At 41.7% G+C, this 21,230-nt stretch overlaps 2 protein-coding genes across 4 annotated transcripts in view; one reads left to right on the top strand and one right to left on the bottom strand.

Annotated features, from left to right (window-relative positions):
- The window catches only part of slc5a10 (solute carrier family 5 member 10), a 48,118-nt gene that overhangs the window by 23,805 nt on the left and 3,083 nt on the right, over positions 1–21,230 (top strand). For all 3 annotated transcript variants that reach the window (XM_070550129.1, XM_070550130.1, XM_054743728.2), the window contains 4 exons: positions 8,211–8,346; positions 16,420–16,527; positions 16,630–16,780; positions 16,908–17,076. In XM_070550129.1, the coding sequence (XP_070406230.1) occupies positions 8,211–8,346; positions 16,420–16,527; positions 16,630–16,780; positions 16,908–17,076 (564 nt within the window). The remainder of the gene's footprint in view (positions 1–8,210; positions 8,347–16,419; positions 16,528–16,629; positions 16,781–16,907; positions 17,077–21,230) is intronic.
- Positions 140–15,026, bottom strand: fam83gb (family with sequence similarity 83 member Gb). The gene is made up of 5 exons (XM_015964393.3): positions 13,670–15,026; positions 12,246–12,413; positions 11,358–11,482; positions 8,880–10,263; positions 140–1,380 (listed from the first exon to the last, which is right to left on the bottom strand). Exons 1-5 carry the CDS (start codon positions 14,180–14,182, stop codon positions 1,006–1,008), a joined length of 2,565 nt encoding a protein of 854 aa, XP_015819879.1. The 5' UTR covers positions 14,183–15,026; the 3' UTR covers positions 140–1,005.

Raw genomic sequence — 21,230 nt, 5'->3', positions numbered from 1 at the left:
ATTAAACAGGCTTATCTCCAGATCAGCTGTACAGGTTGTCAGGTGCTCCAGGTTTGAGTTATGTGCCGCCGCTGTCTAAATGATGAACGTTCCTGAAATATTTCAGTCTGATTTAAAGGGGTCGAGACTACAAGAGAGCTAATTCACAAACACTTTTTATTTAAAACATTCAGATTTGGTCCCACAACAGCACTTATGTTCCGAACATGTAATCCGCAACCTCTGATGAATACATAAAAGTATGTTAAACCTTATAACCAGTCACAGTGCTACCTGTAATAAAGACGATTCGACATCAGGAAATAGGCATCATTCTACGTATCTCAAATATGCATGGTTGCACATATACGTTTGCCACGAACAAGCATGATACTGCAAAGTAGAATTTTGATGTAATTTGAGATCTGAATATTGTTTAAAGGACTGAAGCACCTCAGTTGGCAGAGAAAATCCCAGATTTCCACATACAGTACCACATCTGTTAAGGCTGATTGTTTGCAGTTCATCACACCTTTATGATCAACAAAATAAAGTGTCCATGTCATCTTGTGCACGTTCATAAACACTGATGACTGATTTATCACTATTAAAGGGCGCTTTTGCACATACTCTACACCAGAGGTGTCCAATCCTGGTCCTGGAGGGCCGGCAACCAGCAGGTTTTGTGATTTTTCTTCTTCAACATGCTTGATTAGCTGGTTGAATCACCTGTGCAGCAGCTCATCAGGCTCTGCAGAAGCTGTTAATCACCTGCTGATTGAAATCAGGTGTGTTGAAGCAGGTTAAAACGAAAACGTGCTGGACACCGGCCCTCGAGGACCAGGATTGGACACCCCTGCTCTACACTGTCTGCTTGTAAAATCTATCAACATTATTAGTCCATGGAAGTATGTTGCACTGCAGGGTGTCAAGAGGAGACGGAAAATATTTCTACAATACTGAAGTGTCACCGGTTTCTGAGCAGGAAGTCATAAAAACACCTTAGTGTTTCCTGTACCCACAGTTCTACCTCACAGCCTTATTGGCAACAGACACTTTCTTTTGAGAGGCTCCTCCCCCTCCTTGAGCTTTCGAGTTTCTAAAGTTTAACTTTGAGAGAGACATTTTGAAAAACCCTGATGGGTTGGCTGGTGGCTGCAGTGACTCGGGGTCCATCTTCCGGTAGCTTGGGCTGTGTCGCCGTGGTGACCGCCCAGAACGGGTCTCCACACGCAGCTGAGCTGAGTCAGGTGGAGCTATTTGGCCCTGCCAGTAACGGTATCCTCCAATCACATGGCCAGCAGCTCGGGAAGGGGGGTGAACACGTCCAGGCTTATTGATGATTACCTTGGGTCCCCTCAGTCGGGGATCGCGAACTGGAGATCTTGAGTTCTGAAACAGCTGCAGAGGAAAATGAAAAGCACCAGTGTTAGTTTTTGGATATCTCTCAGTGGGATTCTTAGTGCTCAGTCATTTTAAAAGCACCTTACCACTTTCTGTTACTACACCAATAATTACTAGTTTCAGTTTTTTGAGCTTAAAACTCACAAGCACACCTGGTTGTGCAGAAATGTTTTTCACACAAACAGTAGACTCTTTCTTCTCAAACCGCAGTGAGTCCTGACAGATGGCTGCTTATACTGACCAAGGGTCCTCTGTAGGTATCTTCCAGTTAAAAAGAAGTTTTCCTCTCCGCTGTCACTACATGCTTGCTGAGTGTGAGGATTGCTGTAAAGTCTGTCACAAGTCAGTGACTCGATGCAATCTGCTGGGTTTCTTTACTTAGGAAACTTTTAACTAATTGGCACAATGAACTGAACTCAGTTGGAATCCAAAGGGGTTCGAATGAAGGCAACTGGACTTCTTTGGATAATTGGAATGTTTACTTCATGAAGTGAGCTGGCTCTAGTGATTTGATGCTATATTAATAAACTGAACTGAATACACAAATGCACCTTTAAAAACAGTCTCTCCCTGATGAAGTAAAAGTTATTCCAAGCTAATAATAACTCATAACTGGGAGTGCGAGTGAAATCTGATTCTCTTTAATCGCTTCATCTGATGACTTGTGTTGAATAAGCATGTCAAGAGGTGATCCCATCCATCTATGGTATATTTTCCACACCCACACTGGGCCCAACATGATAAAACACTGTTAAGAAAATCTATCAAATCTTTGGCTAACTATTTGAGTCTATAAACTACCCAGTCGTATGTAAATATGAAATATCACAGACAACCAGTTGTTCTTTCTCTTAATGAAGCAATCTGAAACATTTACAGAAATGTGTCTAGGGATGTATGTTGGCAAGGATCTGGCATTACAATACATATCGCAATCCAGCGGAGACGATATGATACCAATATATATATTATATGTATATATTTATACATATAATATATATATATATATATACACACACACACACACACATATACGTATATATATATATATATATATATATATATATATATATATATATATATATATATATATATATATATATATAAGGGATGAACGAGTACACCACTAGCTGTATCTGTACTCTGAGTGGGTGTGGCCTAACCCAGAAGTGGGTGTAGTTTAACCGGAAGTGGGTGTGGTTTACATCAATACAAGTCTGATCAGAAGTTGCTATGTGTATTGTTTATTTGAAAACTATTTACAGATCAGCCTCAGAGTTGAGATTAAATATTTTTGATCACAATAGTAAAGAAACTATTACAGAACAAGTTTTTCAATAAAATCAGAACATTAATATTTAAGTGCATGAATTAAGAGAGAGAGAGAAGAAAAGATCATTTCTATAGCACCTCTCAAGATAAAAATCACGAAGCGCTTCACAAAAATAAAGCATGTAAAATAGAAAAAAAAATTTAGAAAATGATTCAAATATATTTAAAATGAGCAAAAAATAGACAGTTGTGATTAAAAAATGTAAAGAAAGAGAGAGTGAATAGGAAAGAGGGAGTGGATCCTGAAGAAGAGGAGAGAGAGGGGAAAAAAACAAGGCAGTGAGTGACTGACGCAGCATGAGCCGTTTTCAGTTCTGTCTTGTCAAATGCACCACGTACGTTACGGAAAAAGTAACTTTAAAAAGAAGCAAACTGAAGAAAACATAGGGAGTACTGAAGAAACGTGAACAGTGAAGCAAGCACAGAGATCCGTTACTGTGTGTGTGTGTGTCTGTGTGTGCGTGCGTGGATGGACTGGACACGGACTGAGCTGTGAGCTCCCGCTGCAATTTTGTGTGTAGGGAGGAGCAGGCGCTCTATGTGACTGGCCAATCACAGAGCTGGAAGACAGTCAGTTACCCAATGAGGATTTTCCTTCAGCACGATTACAGATATTTATGAGTTTTACTCGTTTCATGCTCGTACTCATCAAAAATGCTTTATCCGTACCGGACATATATAAACACATACACACACACACACACACATTTTTTTATTGTGACCTATTAGCAGCGCCGGCGCTCTGCCCACGCACACCACGCATAGCGAGTAGGGCACCACGCCGGGGGAGGGGCACCAAACGCAAACTTATGAAAAAATAAAATATATATGATAAAGACAGATTTCAATTAGAAGATGTGCAAAGCAAGTTAACAGCATGTTTACAGAGAGAAAACAATACAAAAAGGAAAGGAGATGGACCGTGTCCACTTTTCACTCTGTCCGGGGCGTCCGGACTGGGGGTTCTTGTATTGATAAAAATGTCCGGCTTTTCATCCAGGAGCAGGGATCGAATTATGGGGGAGTTGTATATCCTACACACCCAGGGGAGCCGGAAAAAAGTTTTCTACCTATATTACATCATTTATGGACTCTTTTGAGCAGAGAGCACAGACAGCAGCACAGTGCTGATCGTTGGTGCGCAGTGATCCAGGCAGCTGCTTCCAGCGCACGGTCCATTCTCAAAGTGGCGCAACCAAAAAACTACAGTTAACACACGATCGTTCATGTCCGCACATGTTCTCTGCTTTCTGTCTTATTTGTGCCTGAAGCGCTCTGTTACTGCGAGCTCATCACCTGTGCTGCAGTGATTTCACCTCACTGACGCAGCATCGAAACGCGCTCTCCGCTTTGCGGTCAGGAGATCCCTTTGATCTGCTCAAAAGTAACTGCTGAGGTGAAAAAGTAAGAATCCAGGCAGCAGTTTTTCTGGAGAGTTTAGAGGAGATGCAGGAAGATGAGAGACAGATAGGACAGGAAAACAGTTAAATAAAAACAAAACAAAACAAAGTGTTGAAAAGTAAAATAGGTAGATTTATCTCCACTACACACATGTAATATTTATACATCTGATACAATTCAGATCACCTTCAAAACTCAGTCACACACCCAGGGCCGTTTCAAGACATTTTGGGGGCCAAGGCAAAATGATCCCCCCACACACACACACACCCCACCACCACCCCAAAACTGGGCTCCCCAGAAGCCTCTGTGTAATCCATACCCTCTCCAGTAGTGTTAGTTATACAGTGTTTATAAAAGCCCCTCAGACATCACTGACATGTTCTCATATTATCAGATGAAAAACTAAATTATCAGACACGCTGTCTCATCTGCTTCTTTTATAAACTTGCTAAAAGTAACAAAACCATTTGAAAGCCACTATTTGTGGATTCTCTGAAAGTTTCCATGGAGTGTGTGAACACTTATTTTTTCATTGATCCTATCGTCTAATCTCACAGCTGAAACAAGCATCCTTAATAATCCGTGCACAGGAAGCGTACCGATGCTGTAGTAAAACAAAAGGTATAATAATTTATTATTAATACAATCTTGTTGCAGCACAAAAGCGGAAAAATGAGATTTTGCAATAAATATGCTAAATATTTACATATGAACTGTTTTCGAGCCCTTTTATTGGTAGAATCTGATATTAATTTAGTTCTTACAAAAAATGGGTCCCAACATGGTTTGTGTGGCGTTGCCATAGTGTGACATCATAGGCACAGATCCCCTGTCCTCTTTTTTGGAAATGGAAATATGATCACCCTATATTAAACAAACTGTCCACCCGAGCTTTTGCGCTGCACAGAGACGCTTCGCTGCCTATGACTGAACGTCAGTTGAGAGCGGTTGAGAGTCAGTCTCATGCAGACTGACCAATGAAGAGAGGGCCTCAAGTTAAGACCCTCTCCTCATTGGTCAGTCCACACGAGGTGGGTCAAAGGTTACCCTGAGCGGGTTACGTGACATCAGGCATTCAAGTATTGAGTATATTTACTGCATATTACAGTAAAATATTCTGTATGTGACCATATTATGGTGATCCTCAGGTCGTGATTATGGGGCCCTTGAATATTGTTGCCCAGGGCACAACAAAGTGTTAATCTGGCCCTGCCTACCGGGCATTCATCAGTAGCTGACTGAGAGAGGCTGAGAGGGAGAGAAACTCAGAGAAGCTTTAGAGCTTTTTTACTGCTGGAGAAAAAATGCAGCAAGTCATCATCTTCCCAAATGCAATTATTCTCTTCTGAATCAGCACTTCTTTAAAGAAGAAATAGTTAAATGCAACAAAGGGAAATATCCTTTTATTCAGCCTGTTCATGTGACTTGGATCAAAAAATAAGTCTGAACAGTGTTAAAGGTTGTTCATCTAAAAAATAGACCTTGAAGAGTTTTAAGATTTTTTTTTTAATAAGTTCATCTTAAAACATCTTTCTCAAGTAAAATAAAGTTTCCACTGTGAGGTCAGATAGGCCCATCTGTGCTGTTTTGAAACAGAAATAAACAAATGAATCATATTTGTCCACCCAAATACTTAAATATCACAAAAACAGGAAGGACAAAAACACTGTCAAGGTAAAGTAAGAAATTTTATTTTTAAATAAACGGCTGTTTGTGATTAATCATGAGTTAACTATGGACATGATTTATATCATTATTAAACAGCCTATGTAACTGAGATTTAATATGAAAAATTAGACAAACCTATTTTCTAATTAGGTATTTGCTCTATGTTGATATATATTTCATAAACATTTACGGGCCAAGGGGAACATCAGCTGCTGACGGTATAATTTGAAGAAAAAAGTCCATTATGCTAACCTCCTCCCTTCATATTCAGAATTTTCTAGTTGTGTATAAAATGTGTACATTGTGCCTCTCTAGTTCTTAATAAAGGTTAAATAGTTTTGAATTTAGTCATGTCACATGCCAGTGATTGTGTTGTTGTGTGTGTGTGTGTGGGGGGGGGGGGGGGGGGGGCACCACGAAGACTTTGTGCTTGGGGCACCAAAATAGCTAGCAACGGCCCTGCCTATTAGGTAGCTTGATACTAGAGTCAATTCTTCCAACCTATCAAAAACACATGCACACTCCGTCACCAAGCCCTCCCTTCTCAAACCAAAATGCACAGCAAGCTGTCGCAGTAAGGAGTGGCAGAGGAAAATATTCCATCATATATCCCTGGCAACATTTTGGTTTTTACAAGCCTGACAAAAAAAGACACATTGGTCAATCGAAAAGTTTGGAGAGAATCAAAAACTTGTGTTATCATAAATTAATGACATCAAATGTCCAGAGCTGCACTTAATATATATTTAATTTTTTTTATAATTATTGATATTGATCATTGTGAATTTTTTTATTTGATATGTTTTTTTCTAAATCGTCCAGCCCTAATGAGACGATACGATACATTTCCAAAGACAGCTGAGACGATACAGTCCATTGTGATACTAAAACAAGATTATATTTGCAATTTTTAAGACTGAATTTACTATGAACTCTCAGGCCAGACGCTTCCAAGACACATCCATTACCATGGGATCTTGTTCCATAAAGATGAAGGCAGTAAAAACTGAGGCCACCGAGCTGCCAGAGTTCAAACTGAACCACACATAAGAAATACAGTAAATGTTAGTATGTAAGCTCTCACTAAACATCCATACACCACTTTTAAAGACTGTTTCTGTATCACGACACAAAATATTTCAGTATAGCGATATTTTCTCACATCCCTAAATGTGGCGTGTGGCTAATTGAATCATCTGTTTTAATGTTTTAAAAACACAGATGAACAATGGTGAAGTTTTGCTTTGCTTCAACTTCTGCAAAACGCTTCTGTCACATAAACAAACTGGAATTGTATCACGAACAAACTCTGTTGCTTAAAACAGAACCAGTCACCCCTAAAGGGAAGTTTACGCTTCTTTTAGGTTCTATCCTCGGTTCTTCGTTTTTGCTTTTCTCAACACACCGAAGAGTCTGCCCTTGAGCTAAAAGGTTTACTGAGATTATCAAAACATAAACAGTTTAAGTCATCCAAGAGGACATTCTTGTGGTGTTGAGTACCATGTTAGGTAGAAATGAAACGGGTCATCAAGAACAACCTTTTAGCCAATCACATCCAGAACTGGCCATGAATAAACCATTTAATGTAATGATCACATTTTAAATATGAGCTGGCTTTAGGTAGATGAGGTTGAGCGGGATGCCCAGTAATCGGAAGGTTGCAGGTTCGATCCCAGGTCTGACCAGAGAAGGCTGCTGTTGTGTCCTTGGGCAAGACACTTAACCAGCTGGTGGTGGTTGGAGGGACCGGTGGCGCCTGTGTTCGGCAGGCCTTGCTTCTGTCAGTGCTCCCCTCGACAGCTGTGGCTACATCGTAGCTCATCCCCACCAACTGGGTGGATGACTGATTGTGTTGTAAAGCACTTTGGGGGGTTGTAGAACCCTTCGAAGCTGCTATAGAAAAACAGGACATTAACTATTTACCATGCTCTGTTATGTCTGTGTGGCAGAAGACTATGGAGGACAGAAGAGTCATGAAAATTACTGGAGGGAGGATTTTGATCAAGAAAACAAACTAGAGACTTAAAATAAAAATACTAATGAGCTAGAATTGATTTTGGATATTTAGTCATGTATTTGCATATTAGTTGAAAAACCGTGTATAATCTTTTATTTTCTGTTTATAAAATCCATATTTGTTTGTTTGTTTAATTTTAAAACTTATATTTTAAAGATCATCAGTTAACCGTACTACCCGCGTCTAATTGTTTTTATTTCCTTCAATCTTCTCTAAAACCTGTTATTTTCCTCTGGTTTACTGATTTCACAGAATTTCCTTCATCATCTGTCACGCCGCACTTCAATTTACTCACGACCGTTTTATCCTACATTCCTTTTTAAATTGTTTGTTTTGGAGTTGTGTAAAAAACATTTACTCTGTGGACTTTGAAGTGTTTGAAATAAACATGATTCTGTGTAAACAGGTTATCGTACAACGGTCTCTCGCTGCTAAGAACATGAGTCACGTCAAAGGAGCGTCCATCTTCACCGCCTATCTGAAGATGCTGTCTTTCGTTTTCATCATCGTTCCTGGAATGATCAGCCGAGCCCTCTATCCAGGTGTGTGCTCTTCATGTGGGTGGACAAGTGTGAGAATATACACACATTTTTTAAATGGAGAATACAGGTAAGACAGATTTAATAGAGGCAGGTAGGGACTTGCTTTGCTACCAGTGATGAAGCACACCTGTTTTGACACAAGTTTGCATAACAGAGATGTTTGCAAGTGTGTGTCTTTCCTTAATACTTAGATATCAGGAAATCTCTGGACTATGTCAGTAATAGCCTACTAAGCTTAAACATTTAAAGATTCAGTCAGGCATTGTGTCACGTAGGGCTGGAACCAGTGTTTGTCCTTTCAAAAAATTAAACTGGTTTTATTATATCTTTTGAAGAACACTCATCACTGTTCAGGTTGGAAACTGTGTCTAGACCTGTCAGGATCACCCTCTTCAGAACTCTGAATAAAACAAACTGAAGGAAGCAGACATTCTAAATCACGAACCATTCATTGTGAACCGTTGGTATTTTCCTGAATTTGCTTATCGCTTTTTCCTGTTGGGAGTAGAAGAAAAGCTTTGCAGACTGCTCACCTGTCCCGTGAGCCTGCGTGGCGAACCGTGCACCTGTCTGCGCAGATGCTGTGACTCTCGGATGAGGGAAGCACCGTCCTCTGGTTGGCTGGGCTCCCGCAGGTCGAGCATGCTCTGGGAGAAGCGGGCCATCATGTTTAGCCCATCTCCTTGGCGATGTCCTCGGCCAGATCCCGTCTGCCCCCCGTTGACTACCGCGTCGTCTGACTCCTGTTGTGAACAGTCAAAAAATTCCTCTTCTGATCCAGCCGAAGCACTTGAGGGGTCTTCGATGACCGCTCGGTCACACAAAACCTTAGTGCTGTCCAGGCTACTCTCCTCGTTACTGCCCGAGTCCATGTCATAGCCCTTGGACGTTAATCGTCCGCGGTTTGGGATCGGCTCCTGCTGGATTTGCACTTTGTTTGGCGTTTCCAGTTGGTCCATTTTCACCAGAGTGACCTGCGCCTCCCCAGACTGCTCTGACGGGGTGGGGTCTATGACTAACTGCAGCGTGCGGCGTTTAGGAATGGGGGGTGCTAGAGTTTGTGTCTCCGGAGTTTGTCCAACAGTGTCAGTAGGCTGTGAATCAGCTTTGGTGGGAGATGTGAGTGTGTGTTCGTGTGGAGAGTGTGTGTTCTCCTGTGTTGGAGACATGTTGGGCTGTTGAGTGGCATCTGCCGAATCAGTTTGGTCTTTACTCGGAGGCGTTTGCTGTTCGACGCTTTTATCCGTTGGATTGGTGGGGCTGGGAGTCGTCTGGCTTGTATTCCCAGACACATTTTCGGTCGTTTGTGCAACTTTCTCCTCCTGACTGGACGTTGGTTCCTTGGCCAGAGCTGGTTGAGCCAGCGGTGAGCTGAAGCGTATAGCCTGACTAACCTCGAACCTTTCTGACCTCTGCAGGTGAACCTGATTGGCCCGTTTTTCATCTCTGATGTTAATGAAGCCAATCACGTCACTTGGCGGGTCTGGTTCAGGCCAGGTGGGCAGATACGGGATCAAATTTGCTTTCTCCAGATGAAGTAAACCAGGATGAATCGGCGGCTCTTCAATAACCTCTTTAAGACGTCCTTTCATCACTTTCAGCCCAGTGGGATTCTGGGCATTGGAGTTCTTGTTGCTGGAGTTCTGGTCAGAGGGAGTGGGACTCGTGTGGGTCCCTGTGGAAACAAGAGCATATTTGGGATTGAAGAACTTCCTTGCTACAGATGCCGGCACAGGAGCAGGAACTGCCTGAGGGAGTGGGTCAGGGATCGGTTCGTCTTCCATGGGAACTTTATTCAGGGACACTCCTCTGGACATGAGGTAGAGCTCACGAAACTGCAAGTCGAAGGTCTCCACTACCTGCCCTGTGATCACTGTGATGAGGTTGCGGTCCAAACGAGACGACGACCACGTGAAGCTGAAACGTGACAAAGAGAAAGAAGCATCCCATCAGTAACTTCAGCGCTGTTGTTTCCGGGACAACCCAGATCATTGAGCACTGCTAACATTTAATTATTACACCAAAGCATCTCCAGAAGTCATGCATCACAAACTGCTCTTTGATCAAAGCGCACATTTTTCCCCCCTCAACTTCCTGACGAATTACGGGATACGGTTCATGATACAATGTGAAAGTACTAATGCCCATACTCCACAGGTAAGGACGAGGGAGTTCTTTGTGTTTGCGTGTATGTGTGTGTGTGTGTGTGTTTGCGTGTGTGTGTGTGTGTGTGTGTGTGTGTGTGTGTGTGTGTGTGTGTGTGTGTGTGTGTGTGTACGCTTGGAAAGCTGCAGCTTTCGCTGATAGCAGCCATGCTGCTGGGAGTCATGGCCGCTCTGAATGGGAAAACAATGAACCAGCCAAACTATGGCGTAATTCGTTTTATTTCAGTGACGTGGTTTGTGTACATTTTTAATAAGTGGTCAAATCAGCTGTTTTGCTCTCTACTTATTTATTTTAATACATCAGTGAGAAAACGTAGATACGCTGGTGTCAAGTGCTTTGACTCCCTTATGCTAAGAAATGGAAATAACACAGAGGCTTTAATGAATCATTCCATCATTGACGGTTTGTCCGTAGTGCTAAATTACAGCGAGCTCAACCCTGACAACCAGATTTTAGAGCCGTTTAACTCTCCCGCCAACGCAGAACAATATCTGCCTTTGTAGCTGCTAAATTCTTCTTGGTTCATCAGCTGGTCGCTAATATCTCCTGTCAGCTATTTTCTGCTTAGCAGGATGTGTGCATGATTTACAGGAAGAAAAAACTCAAACAGCCTTCTTGTGCAGCTGCAGACTTGGATAAGTGGCTGTAACTACAGCAAAACCAAAGATGATCAAAAAACATTCAAGCTCTAATTAGAGGTGAGAGGAAATGCAGAGTTGGGTGGAAATACTTTGGGGGGTTAGTTTTATTAGGCTGCTGGATTGTTAGAAGATACATTTTTGACACTAGTTTAGCTTTAAAATGTACAAATAATTCCCAAAAGCACAGCGTAGTGCACGGCTCACCTGTATGAACCCGAGATGGCTCTGTCTCCGTCCACCAGGAGAAACTTCTGGCTCAGAGACCCACGCACCTTCTGGGCTGATCGTGTAAAAAACTCCACCCCTCCACAGCAGCGCACTCGCAGATTCTACGTGCGCACACACACACACACACACACACACACACACACACACACACACACACACACACACACACAGGATTATTACTAATACAAGAGTGTTTTATATTGATGGGAAAAAGGGATTTGAAGCACAAAGAGGATAAAAGGATGACAAGAGACTGAAAATAATGACTTCACTTCTTACTTAAGGGTTGATGCTCGGCATTAGTAACCTCACTGAGGGACTGTACAGGTTACAGCTTGGACTCTCTCTCTCTCTCTCTGTGGGTGCATGCTTGTAAGACACACCCTGTGGTGTTTGTCTTTGGCTGTGATAAGGGTGTGGTTTCAGGCCTAGCGCTGCTTCTGTACCAGATCTCACAGGAGCAGCAGAAGAAAAGGCTCAGAATAATGGCAGAGAAAAGATCGGGAAAGGGTTGAGAGAGAAGGGAAATCTGCAGGTTAAGGCTGCGAGGAAGGAAGAAAAGGAACTGAAAGGGAAACCTTATTGGAGAAAGCAAAGTGAGGATGGAGGCTTATTTATAGTAATTGCCTGCAGCACAAACAGGAATGTTCTCTGTATCTTCCTGGCCTCTGGTCTGAAAGCGGTTAGAAATTCCCACAAAACACTTAAGTGTTTTCTGTTAGCGACTAAACCAGTTTAGCTCCAGCAGATGAACACGTTGGTTTGCACGGATCTAAAATCTATGATATAGAGTGGGAATTGTTGCAGCCATCCGTCCTGAGAAGGTCAGGATCATATCAACAGTTTGTCCGTCTGCAAACAAACCTTTAGATGTCCGCGGTGCATATCGGCTCTGCCACACATGGAAAGGAAGCAGGGCACTGCAGCCATGTCGAGAATTATGTACACTGGAATTTTGCGTTTGTAGGATGCGTCCAGAAGGTCTCGAAAGATATCCACATCTGTGAACACATCCATCACCACGGCAATGACCTACACACACACACACACACACACACACACACACACACACACACACACACACACACACACACACACACACACACACACACACGAAACCAGAGCTGGTGGTAGTGTTTCCTGGTCTGAGGGTGGGTTCCATATCAACAATATATATAAAAAAACAACATAAAACACACAAAGGAAGCAGAGAACTAGAGAAATTAAACATTAAATTAGGAAGAATATAGTCCTGTCCAGAAAAGGAGACGTTTCTTCATGTGTCTGTTAGAAGCAAAGAATGTTTTGCAGGTTGGTGATAAAATGAAGCTTGTTGCAGCACAGTAATGGAGCCAGGACAGCTCTAACCCAGCTGAAACTTTCAAAACTGCAGAACTTGGTATGAGTGAGTGCCAAAAATAAAAATAAATAAATAAGCATCTGTCAGAACAAGTTCCAACAAAGACGCTGCCAAATTATTTTGTACTTCCAAATGGTAGAAACTCCTTTGAGATGAGGTCTAATTGTTTAAAGTCTAGAGATGTGTTTTGTTTGTGCTTTTCTGCACAAGCCTGGACTGGTACCAGAAATGATGCATGTGAAAGATAAGAACGATACCTTCACTGATGTAACTGCATTCTTTAAACAGTCAGTCAAGCTCAGACCTGTCTGTGAAAGACTTTCTGTCTGAGGTGAAGTCAGTTTGTGACATGAGATTCAGGCGAAACGAAAATCCTACAAAAGCAGCAAAGGTTATCTCTGGGTTAGGTGAAATTAGCAACGCGGGATTAAATTTAGTCCAGATGAACGGTCATGTCTGAGTGTCTCAACCGCATGAAAGAAGGGGAATTATGGGAAGTAACAAAATGTTTATAATTAGATGATATGGTAATTATACCTTTAGATGGCAAAACATAACAAAAATAAACTGAAAAACATCAAATGTGATGGAAATGTGTTGAAATGAGAGAAGCTGGAAGCTAACCTGGCAATCAGGCACCATATCTATTTTAATTAACTAGTTACCAATACAGCTATTTACTGTGCATCTAAACCAATTATTGGAATCAACAGGTTAACTAAAGTTTATTATTGCAATACTGTTTTACTCTGACTGTCAGACAAGTTCGTCTTCTTAGCTGTGCAGCATCAGTTTATTTTTATGCGTTGCTTTTGTTGACACTGTTGATATGTTCTTGTAGATGATTCCAATTTTTAACCTTTTACGTTTCATTTGTTTTTATTTGGAAACCTTGGTTATTAGTTACTTCACTAATATTGTAACTTACCTTCTGGGCAGATGCTATGCTCTTGCGCACCACCTCTTTGATATGCGTTTGGCCCTCTGTTGGAGGCTGCTTGTACACGGTCACCCGCGTGACTCCCCGGTATGAGCTGGCCTCGGGCCACCCCAGGTCCAGCTCCGCCACTGAGGCCTCGGATCGGTCCGGCCAATAGGCGAGTGACACCTCCCCGTCTTCCCCTTCCTCCCCGGACCCTGGAGTCAGGTTTCCGGGGCCCGGAGTCAAGTTTCCAGGGCCCGGAGTCTCGGGCTTCTGGTGATGCTCGTGCCCGGGCCGGTAGGCCTCCGCCGTGCTCGTAATGTGCTCCAGCTCCGGTTCCGAGAGGAACTCCCGGACGCCGGTCTTGTGAAGGTAGTCCCTGAACGCATCACGGCCGCTGGAAATGAGAGACTCCAGCGCGAGCCGCTGGTCCTCGCTGTAGAAAAACTCCGGTTTGCCCTCGCTCACGCGCCAGTTGACGTGGTGGTCGTCCAGACACTGGATCTGAGACAGAGCCATGTCTCCCTTTCTTATTCACCAACTAGCCTAGTTCAGAAACCACCCCGACCCAGTTCCCAGACGTCGGTCCGAAGGGTCAAGCCTCGAATTCGTGGGCTGATGTGTCATTACGCTCCAGACAACGTCCGCGAGACCCGAGCTCGAGAGGCAGTAAACAGATCCATTTAGCGGTGAAGAGTTTCACACGAGACGGCAAACTCCAGCGCTCAGCCCGGATCTCTGACTGAACTCCCTCACTCAGGTGTTGCTGGAACAAAACTCGCCCGCCCAGCGCCACGCCCTTCACCTGACAGGGGCCAGAGAAGCCCGGGTGGGGGCCCGGCTCGACAGATCCAGCCTCACGGTTCGGCTGCTGCGCGGGTGAAAGAGTTTATAGCTTGTGTCTACCAGTGAGTCACAACAACGCGGAACACGCACTTTAAACGCAGACAGAAGTGATTAATACTCCTAAATATGCTGAAATTAGTGAGTCAGTCTAACTGTAGCGCTGACGAGTCGCCTTTCCTCTCTTTTGTCTCAGCGCAGCGGTGCGCAGACGTCCCTGCAGCTGTTAAAGTCACAAAGCTCCACAAACGCAACACGAACCGGGGTCTCCTCTCACCATTCAGAGTTTATTTCTCTGACTCAAGTAAAATAACACAAACTTTGTCGAGGTGTGGTGCCAGCAAGTGTCCATGAATCCGGAATCCGGTAACGGAAGCTCAGTTACCGGAAGGCGGGGTGTCCGTTAGGAAGAGCCCCTCCTTCCTCCTGGCCCGGACAGAGAGAAAAAGTTTTTTTTCTTCCTCAAAGTGAAATCTTACGAAAGACTGAATGAAGGGGAAACAAACTAATGGACATCAGCTGCTCTTGTTTTTTATCTGCCTTGGTTTTAAAGACGTGAGCGTTTATTATGGGGCTTATAATTCAGATCAGCGTGTTCATTTTACACTCACTGCTTGTTGATGCTTAAAAGACTGATTATTAACAGCTCCTCTTTGGATTTTCTGTTGATAAAACATTTGCAGAAGCTAATGAATCTGGGTGAATGTATTTAAACATTAACCTTTTAAAAATATTTGGATAAAACTATACCAAATGTATGGAAGCTCATTCCTGCCACCCAGTTAAAAAGATCACAAGTATGTGACTAGTAGAATTACGACTTAATATGAGAGGTGTGGACTTGAGTCACATGACTTGGACTCGAGTCATTATTTTAATGACTTCTGACTTGACTTGATAACATCTATGAAGACTTACGACTTGACTCAGACTTGAACACCAATGACTTGCGACTTGAATCAACTTGCATCTGTTGACTTGATGATGACTTGAGCATATTTGATATTTTAACACAAAAGTGGCACAACATGGACAAAAATCTGGGTGTGATCTTGTGCTGTTAAATGCAGCAGCACTTTGTTTAGAATCAGTTTCAGTTGCACTTCCTGCTTGTTTGAGCAAATAAATGAAGATTTAAGAAGCTTTATTTCTAGAATTTATTTATTATCATTGTCATCAAACTGAAGTAGGACAGATGACTTGAAAATTCAAAGTTAAGGATTTGGACTTGACTTGGACTTCCACATCACTGACTTTGGACTTGGTTGTCTTTGACTTGGACTTGACTTGAGACTTGACTGGACAGACTTGTGACTTGCAAAGCAGTGACTTGGCCACACTTCTGCTTAATATCTCATAATTATGACTTAGCTAAGTGAGCTACAAAGTCATAATTATAAGATAATGTTTTAGTTTTTTAATTTGAGTGGCGGGAATGGGCTTCCATACAACATACAAACTAAACTTATTAAAACACTGCTTGCTCTTTCACAGCAGCATGCTGAACACCAGGTTCTCTGTAAAACACACACTGAAGCCAAATTAAATATTTTTTCCCCTGTAGCCTGTCTGAAAAAGTATCTGGCAGTGCAGACCAAGGAAGTAAACGGGTTCTGTAATTTCTATATTTAAATAATAAGCTCAGGTGTACAGTTTTGCAATTTGTCCTATAATCAGTTACCTGTTCCTAAACACTGCACTATTTCCTAAAAAGGATAAAAAATAGAAATATCTCATTTAAAATGATCAAAGGCGTATTTTTGGTTGTTGCATGAACAAAACAGGAAAGAGAAGATTTCTTTTAAAAGGAGAGGGAAGATAGTTATTTTTTCAGCTTTATGGAAAAAGCAACATTGATTGCGTTTTGACCTCCACCCCATGTGCCCCCATGTGATTGTGTTTTTACGTTTCAGACTCAGTGGGATGTGTTGACCCAGAGGAGTGTGTGCGAGTGTGTGGAACTGAGGTGGGATGCTCCAATATTGCTTTTCCTAAACTGGTTATTGAACTAATGCCAAGCGGTGAGGTTTTGCTCTCACAAACTTCTTTTAATTTTGAAATATTGAAAAACAAAAGCACACCTTTCACCTTGTGGATGTTTATTTCTGCTTGTGTCCTTGCAGGCTTGAGGGGGCTCATGATAGCTGTGATGATGGCCGCTCTGATGTCATCACTGACGTCCATCTTCAACAGCAGCTCCACGCTCTTTACCATGGACATCTGGAAGAAACATCGCCCGCTGGCTTCTGAGAGGGAGCTGCTGTTGGTCGGCAGGTACAGTACAGAGAGTTAAACTATAGCCCTGCCACCAGGATTCACACACACACACACACACACACACACACACACACACACACACACACACACACATACGTGGTGTAAGATGTGGTTGTTTTCTCAGGATTGTGACGGTGATCTTGGTGGTGGTGAGCGTTGTCTGGATCCCCATCCTTCAGTCAGCCAACAGTGGCCAACTGTACGATTATATCCAATCGGTGACGAGCTGTCTGGCCCCACCAGTCACAGCTGTCTTTACACTGGCAGTCTTCTGGAAGAGAGCCAATGAGCAGGTAGGACACAGGCACAAACATGCATGCAGAGTTCATGTAAGGATTACTAAAATGCTTTTTTAGAACATTTTGTTTGCCCCATTCAGGCCCCCACACCACACTGTAAAATCAAACTGATTGTTTTAACTAAAAATATAAGTAAGGGGTCTGCCTTCTACTTCTTAGACCCTGTCTATACTCATAGTATTCTTAGCTTAGCTAAAGATCCTCCCAGAACTCTGATTTCTTTCAGATCTTTTAGTCATTTCACACAAAATCAATGTTTAATGACCACTGGATCAGGATAAAGCAAGAGAAGTGCAGAAAAATGGTAAAAATAAATAAATAAATAAACACCTGAGTTGGGTTTTTTCTGGTTTGTAAAGTAATAGTGAGCATGTGAAAAGTTGGCTATGATTTAATTGTATTTGAAATTGTCCATATTGGTCCACGAAGGCACTAAAAACCTGCGTTTAAAAAATATACATGGTGGAAAACATCTTTTAAAGGTGTGGTTAACTGAACATTTTTCAATGATTATTTCTAATTATCATCAGTTCCTCTGAGTTTTTCATGCAGGCTTGACATGAAAATAGTCTCCCACATCTATCTCCTATATTAGCTTCTGATAGAAAATAAACGATGAAGCTCTAGGATTTGAAAATCCTGACGGATCTATGTCACACTGTTACTAAACATTCATGGTCTCACCCATCTTGACTCATGACGCGAGAAACAGAGAACATCCAGACTAGTAAAAGCTAGCCGCTAACATTAGCAACACCACCACACAGAAAAAAACTTCTCCAGGCATGTGTTATTTGTGGAGAAAACACCTCCACGTTGCAGTCAGTGATAGAGTCACATTGCTGTTATCCAATCAAAGACAAGATGTCCAAATATCAGGAAATAAGACTCCAAATCCTGCCGTCTACTGCCACTCTGTGCAGTGTTTGTTTTATTATCTCTCTCTCTCTCTCTCTCTCTCTCTCTCTCTCTCTCTCTCTCTCTCTCTCTCTCGTGTTTAAATGTCTTCTTCCTACATTTAGTTAATTTGGATTGTTTATTTTGATGCTTTGGGTGAATTTCTAACTTTTCTAATCTGTTTCCTCTTTCTTACAAAAGAAAATCTGAAATTTCTGTTAAAATAATTTGACGTAAATGTCTGAAATCACGAATTGGTTTTATAAAATTTTTGGTCTTTTAAATTGAACGTAACTGGCTGAATTTTCAACTACCGGTAACCTAGAAAAAAACTGTTAATGTTGCACATTATCTACACAAACATGCACTATTCTGAAATAGTATATATTTCTCTACAATTTATTTTGAGTGTTTTGTTGTATTTTGCAGCTTCTTTTTTGCCTTTTTTCTTGTATGACTAAATGCATTATTTTGGCATCCATAAGGGAAACGCGTTTCGTTACTGTGCCTACGAAAATAAAGCTTTGAATCTTGAATAAAACTAACAAACAGGTCCAGACCAGTTTTACAGTGCACGGTTTATTGTTACATTTTAAGGTTTTTCTCTGCACTGTTTTGTTCTTCCTCCTGAGCTCCACTGCTGTTTAGTTTTATTAGCCTCACGTGGGATTCAGCTTTGCACGGCAGATTTTTTCACGTGGCTTTGTGTGAAAGTCTTTGTGTAAATGTGTGAACACACTTGAGAGTTTGTTTGTGGTTCTCACTCTCTTAATGGAGTGAATTGTTCCTATACTTCCTGCATAGAAAGCAGCTTGCATGAACTTTGTTCTCAGCCTAGAGAGTGTATTTTATTGTCCTAACAAGGTGAGTTAGCAGCCACAAAGAGGATCCAGACAATAATTCATGTTGAGACATTAGTTTTCTTCTTTTTTCTTAAATAAAGTAATTCCTGGGTGTGTCTGCTCTCCCCTGGCACAATGCTCAACAGCTGAAAACAAGAGGATTTTCTCAGGTTTTTCAGCATGAGCAGGACTTTTCACGATGTCGAAGGTCCCCACCTTGGAGGAGTTTCAAAGATCCAAGTTGTCTTTTATTATTTTGAGTTTACAATGAAGTTGTCTGAAGTTACAGTATGAGTTACAGGTGAAAGGACACATAAATTGTCTATGTTTATGTTGCATCTTTTCATGCTGAGCCAAACGCCACAAAGAGCTTCACAATGACTGCTTCATTCACCCTTTTACATATGTTTGCAGCAGATCATATTTTCTGCTGCTTTTATTTATATAATTTAATTTGCACACAAACACATTTTCAGTTTCCTAACAAATAAATGTATAGCATGTATTTTAGGACAAGTTCACCATAACAGCAACAAGCACAGTAACGCAAAATAAATGTTAAATCCACCCATCAACTTTTTACTGCTTACAAAATTCCAAGTGGGGGTTATGTGGGGAACTATTTCCCTTCATAGTCCATTATAGGAATTCAAATGAACAGTTGGAAAATTACTACAGTTCCAAAATGATCATTTATTCTCCTTCTCTAAATAAGCAGTTTTACAGATATAATTGATTATGCAATTTACAGATAAATTAGACTATAACAATACCCAAATAAATACACAAGCATACTATGTGAGCAACTGCTGTCTATAAGTTCATTTTTGATCTCATTTGCATTTTATTTTCTCATCAGTTTGTCTTCAAGCTTGAGTTTTCAGTCTCTGTGTTTTAGGAACATGATACGTATACTTGCTGTTTGACCTCGCGTTGGCACAGGAACAACAACAGGCTGCAACTTTGTTTACTTACCTGCTGCTACACCACACTGCACCTCATGTAGAACTGGAGTGTTCCACTAGGGGGCGCACTAGATACTTCAGACCGGAAAAAGAGCCCGCTTTGTGGGTACAACAAAAACAAACATGGCATCAATAAAAGAGCTCACTGACTGGATAAATTTGAGATCACGACAGAAAAAAAAAAAACCAGCAGCGGTGTCGTAGATGGTGTGAAAGACTGTGTCTCACTCGTTTGTAAACTCCATCTACTGGTTACTCATATATTGCAGCATGTGGATGTGTCTCGTTAATTTTGGGGGATGCGCACAAACAATGCTTCAAATCAACGCAAGTAAGTAGCCATTTTAAACATTCGTTTGCGTCATTAAACAGCAAGTATATCACAGCCCATAATTAAAAGCATGTGCACCGCAACGTGCAATACTTGGTTCCACCAGTAGATGGCAGTAACACATCATAGAAATTCAATTGGAAATCCTGTTTTGAACATTGTAAACACATTTCACTGCAGCAGTTATATTTTAAACCAACGGTGAGTGTGTGTGAGTGAGGGAGTGGGAGAGAGAGGGAGGAGATAGGAGATCCAGTGACTTTTAGCATGCTAGCTAGCTGTTCCTGCAGTATGGGCGCTGTCGGCCAATGCCCCTGAGACAATATCTAGGGTGATGCCGATTGGCCAAAAATTCTCCACTTGTCCCTAGTAACCAAACATGATTGGTTGGTTTGCCTTTTACTTTAAAAAGTACCTGAAGTTCCCCCCAAAGAGCTAAAGCCTGAAGACCTAATCTCTGGACCACTTGTAAAAGTATTAAAAGAAATCCTGGCTTCTTGAAAGCAAAGTATAAAGAAACTGCAGGTGGGTTTAAAGTTGTGTGCTGTGGTGTAGCAAGACAAGTCGGTTCTGTGTTGGACAGTCAACTATGAAATCTCACATTACAACACACAACCAGCTTAGAGAGAAACACGATCACCCAGAGAAAATCTACTCCATGTTTAAAATGTTCACCTCTTTCTCACCTTTAGAATGGATTAACTGAAGATTCTTGTCCTTAGACAAGTTAACAGCATAATTACATGCAAAAGGCGAGTTTTTGTGTTAGATTTAAACAAAAAACTAAAAGCAAATCTAACAGGTGTTGGCTGAAAGGGTTAAAGGTCTGCTGTACACCTGAGTAACACTGGATCCAACGGTTATTTTTACCCGGAGAAAAAATTGTGGTCTTTGACCTTGAGAAGTAACTGTAGCTCATAAAGTTACACACACACACACACATACACACACACACACACACACACACACACACACACACACATATACACACACACACACACACACACACGTGTAAACAGTGTCACTAGCGCACGTGGTTGCAGATGCAGGTGATATCATCATCAATCAATATTTAGAGCTCAAACATGGCCCACAATTTCTACAAAATCCTAA

Source organism: Nothobranchius furzeri, chromosome 4 (genome assembly GCF_043380555.1).
Source record: "Nothobranchius furzeri strain GRZ-AD chromosome 4, NfurGRZ-RIMD1, whole genome shotgun sequence".
In the NCBI taxonomy this organism is placed as follows: domain Eukaryota; kingdom Metazoa; phylum Chordata; class Actinopteri; order Cyprinodontiformes; family Nothobranchiidae; genus Nothobranchius; species Nothobranchius furzeri.
This window is presented reverse-complemented; position numbering and strand designations above follow the sequence as displayed.

What these genes read in the sequence shown, in the direction of transcription:
- fam83gb (XM_015964393.3), bottom strand. Translation starts at nt 14,182, where the DNA reads ATGGCTCTGTCTCAGATCCAGTGTCTGGACGACCACCACGTCAACTGG. An exon ending in TGCACCGCGGACATCTAAAG is followed by an intron (nt 11,483 to 12,245) that starts GTTTGTTTGCAG and finishes GTGCGCACGTAG; the next exon opens with AATCTGCGAGTGCGCTGCTG. An exon ending in CACGCAGGCTCACGGGACAG is followed by an intron (nt 1,381 to 8,879) that starts GTGAGCAGTCTG and finishes TTTCCTCTGCAG; the next exon opens with CTGTTTCAGAACTCAAGATC.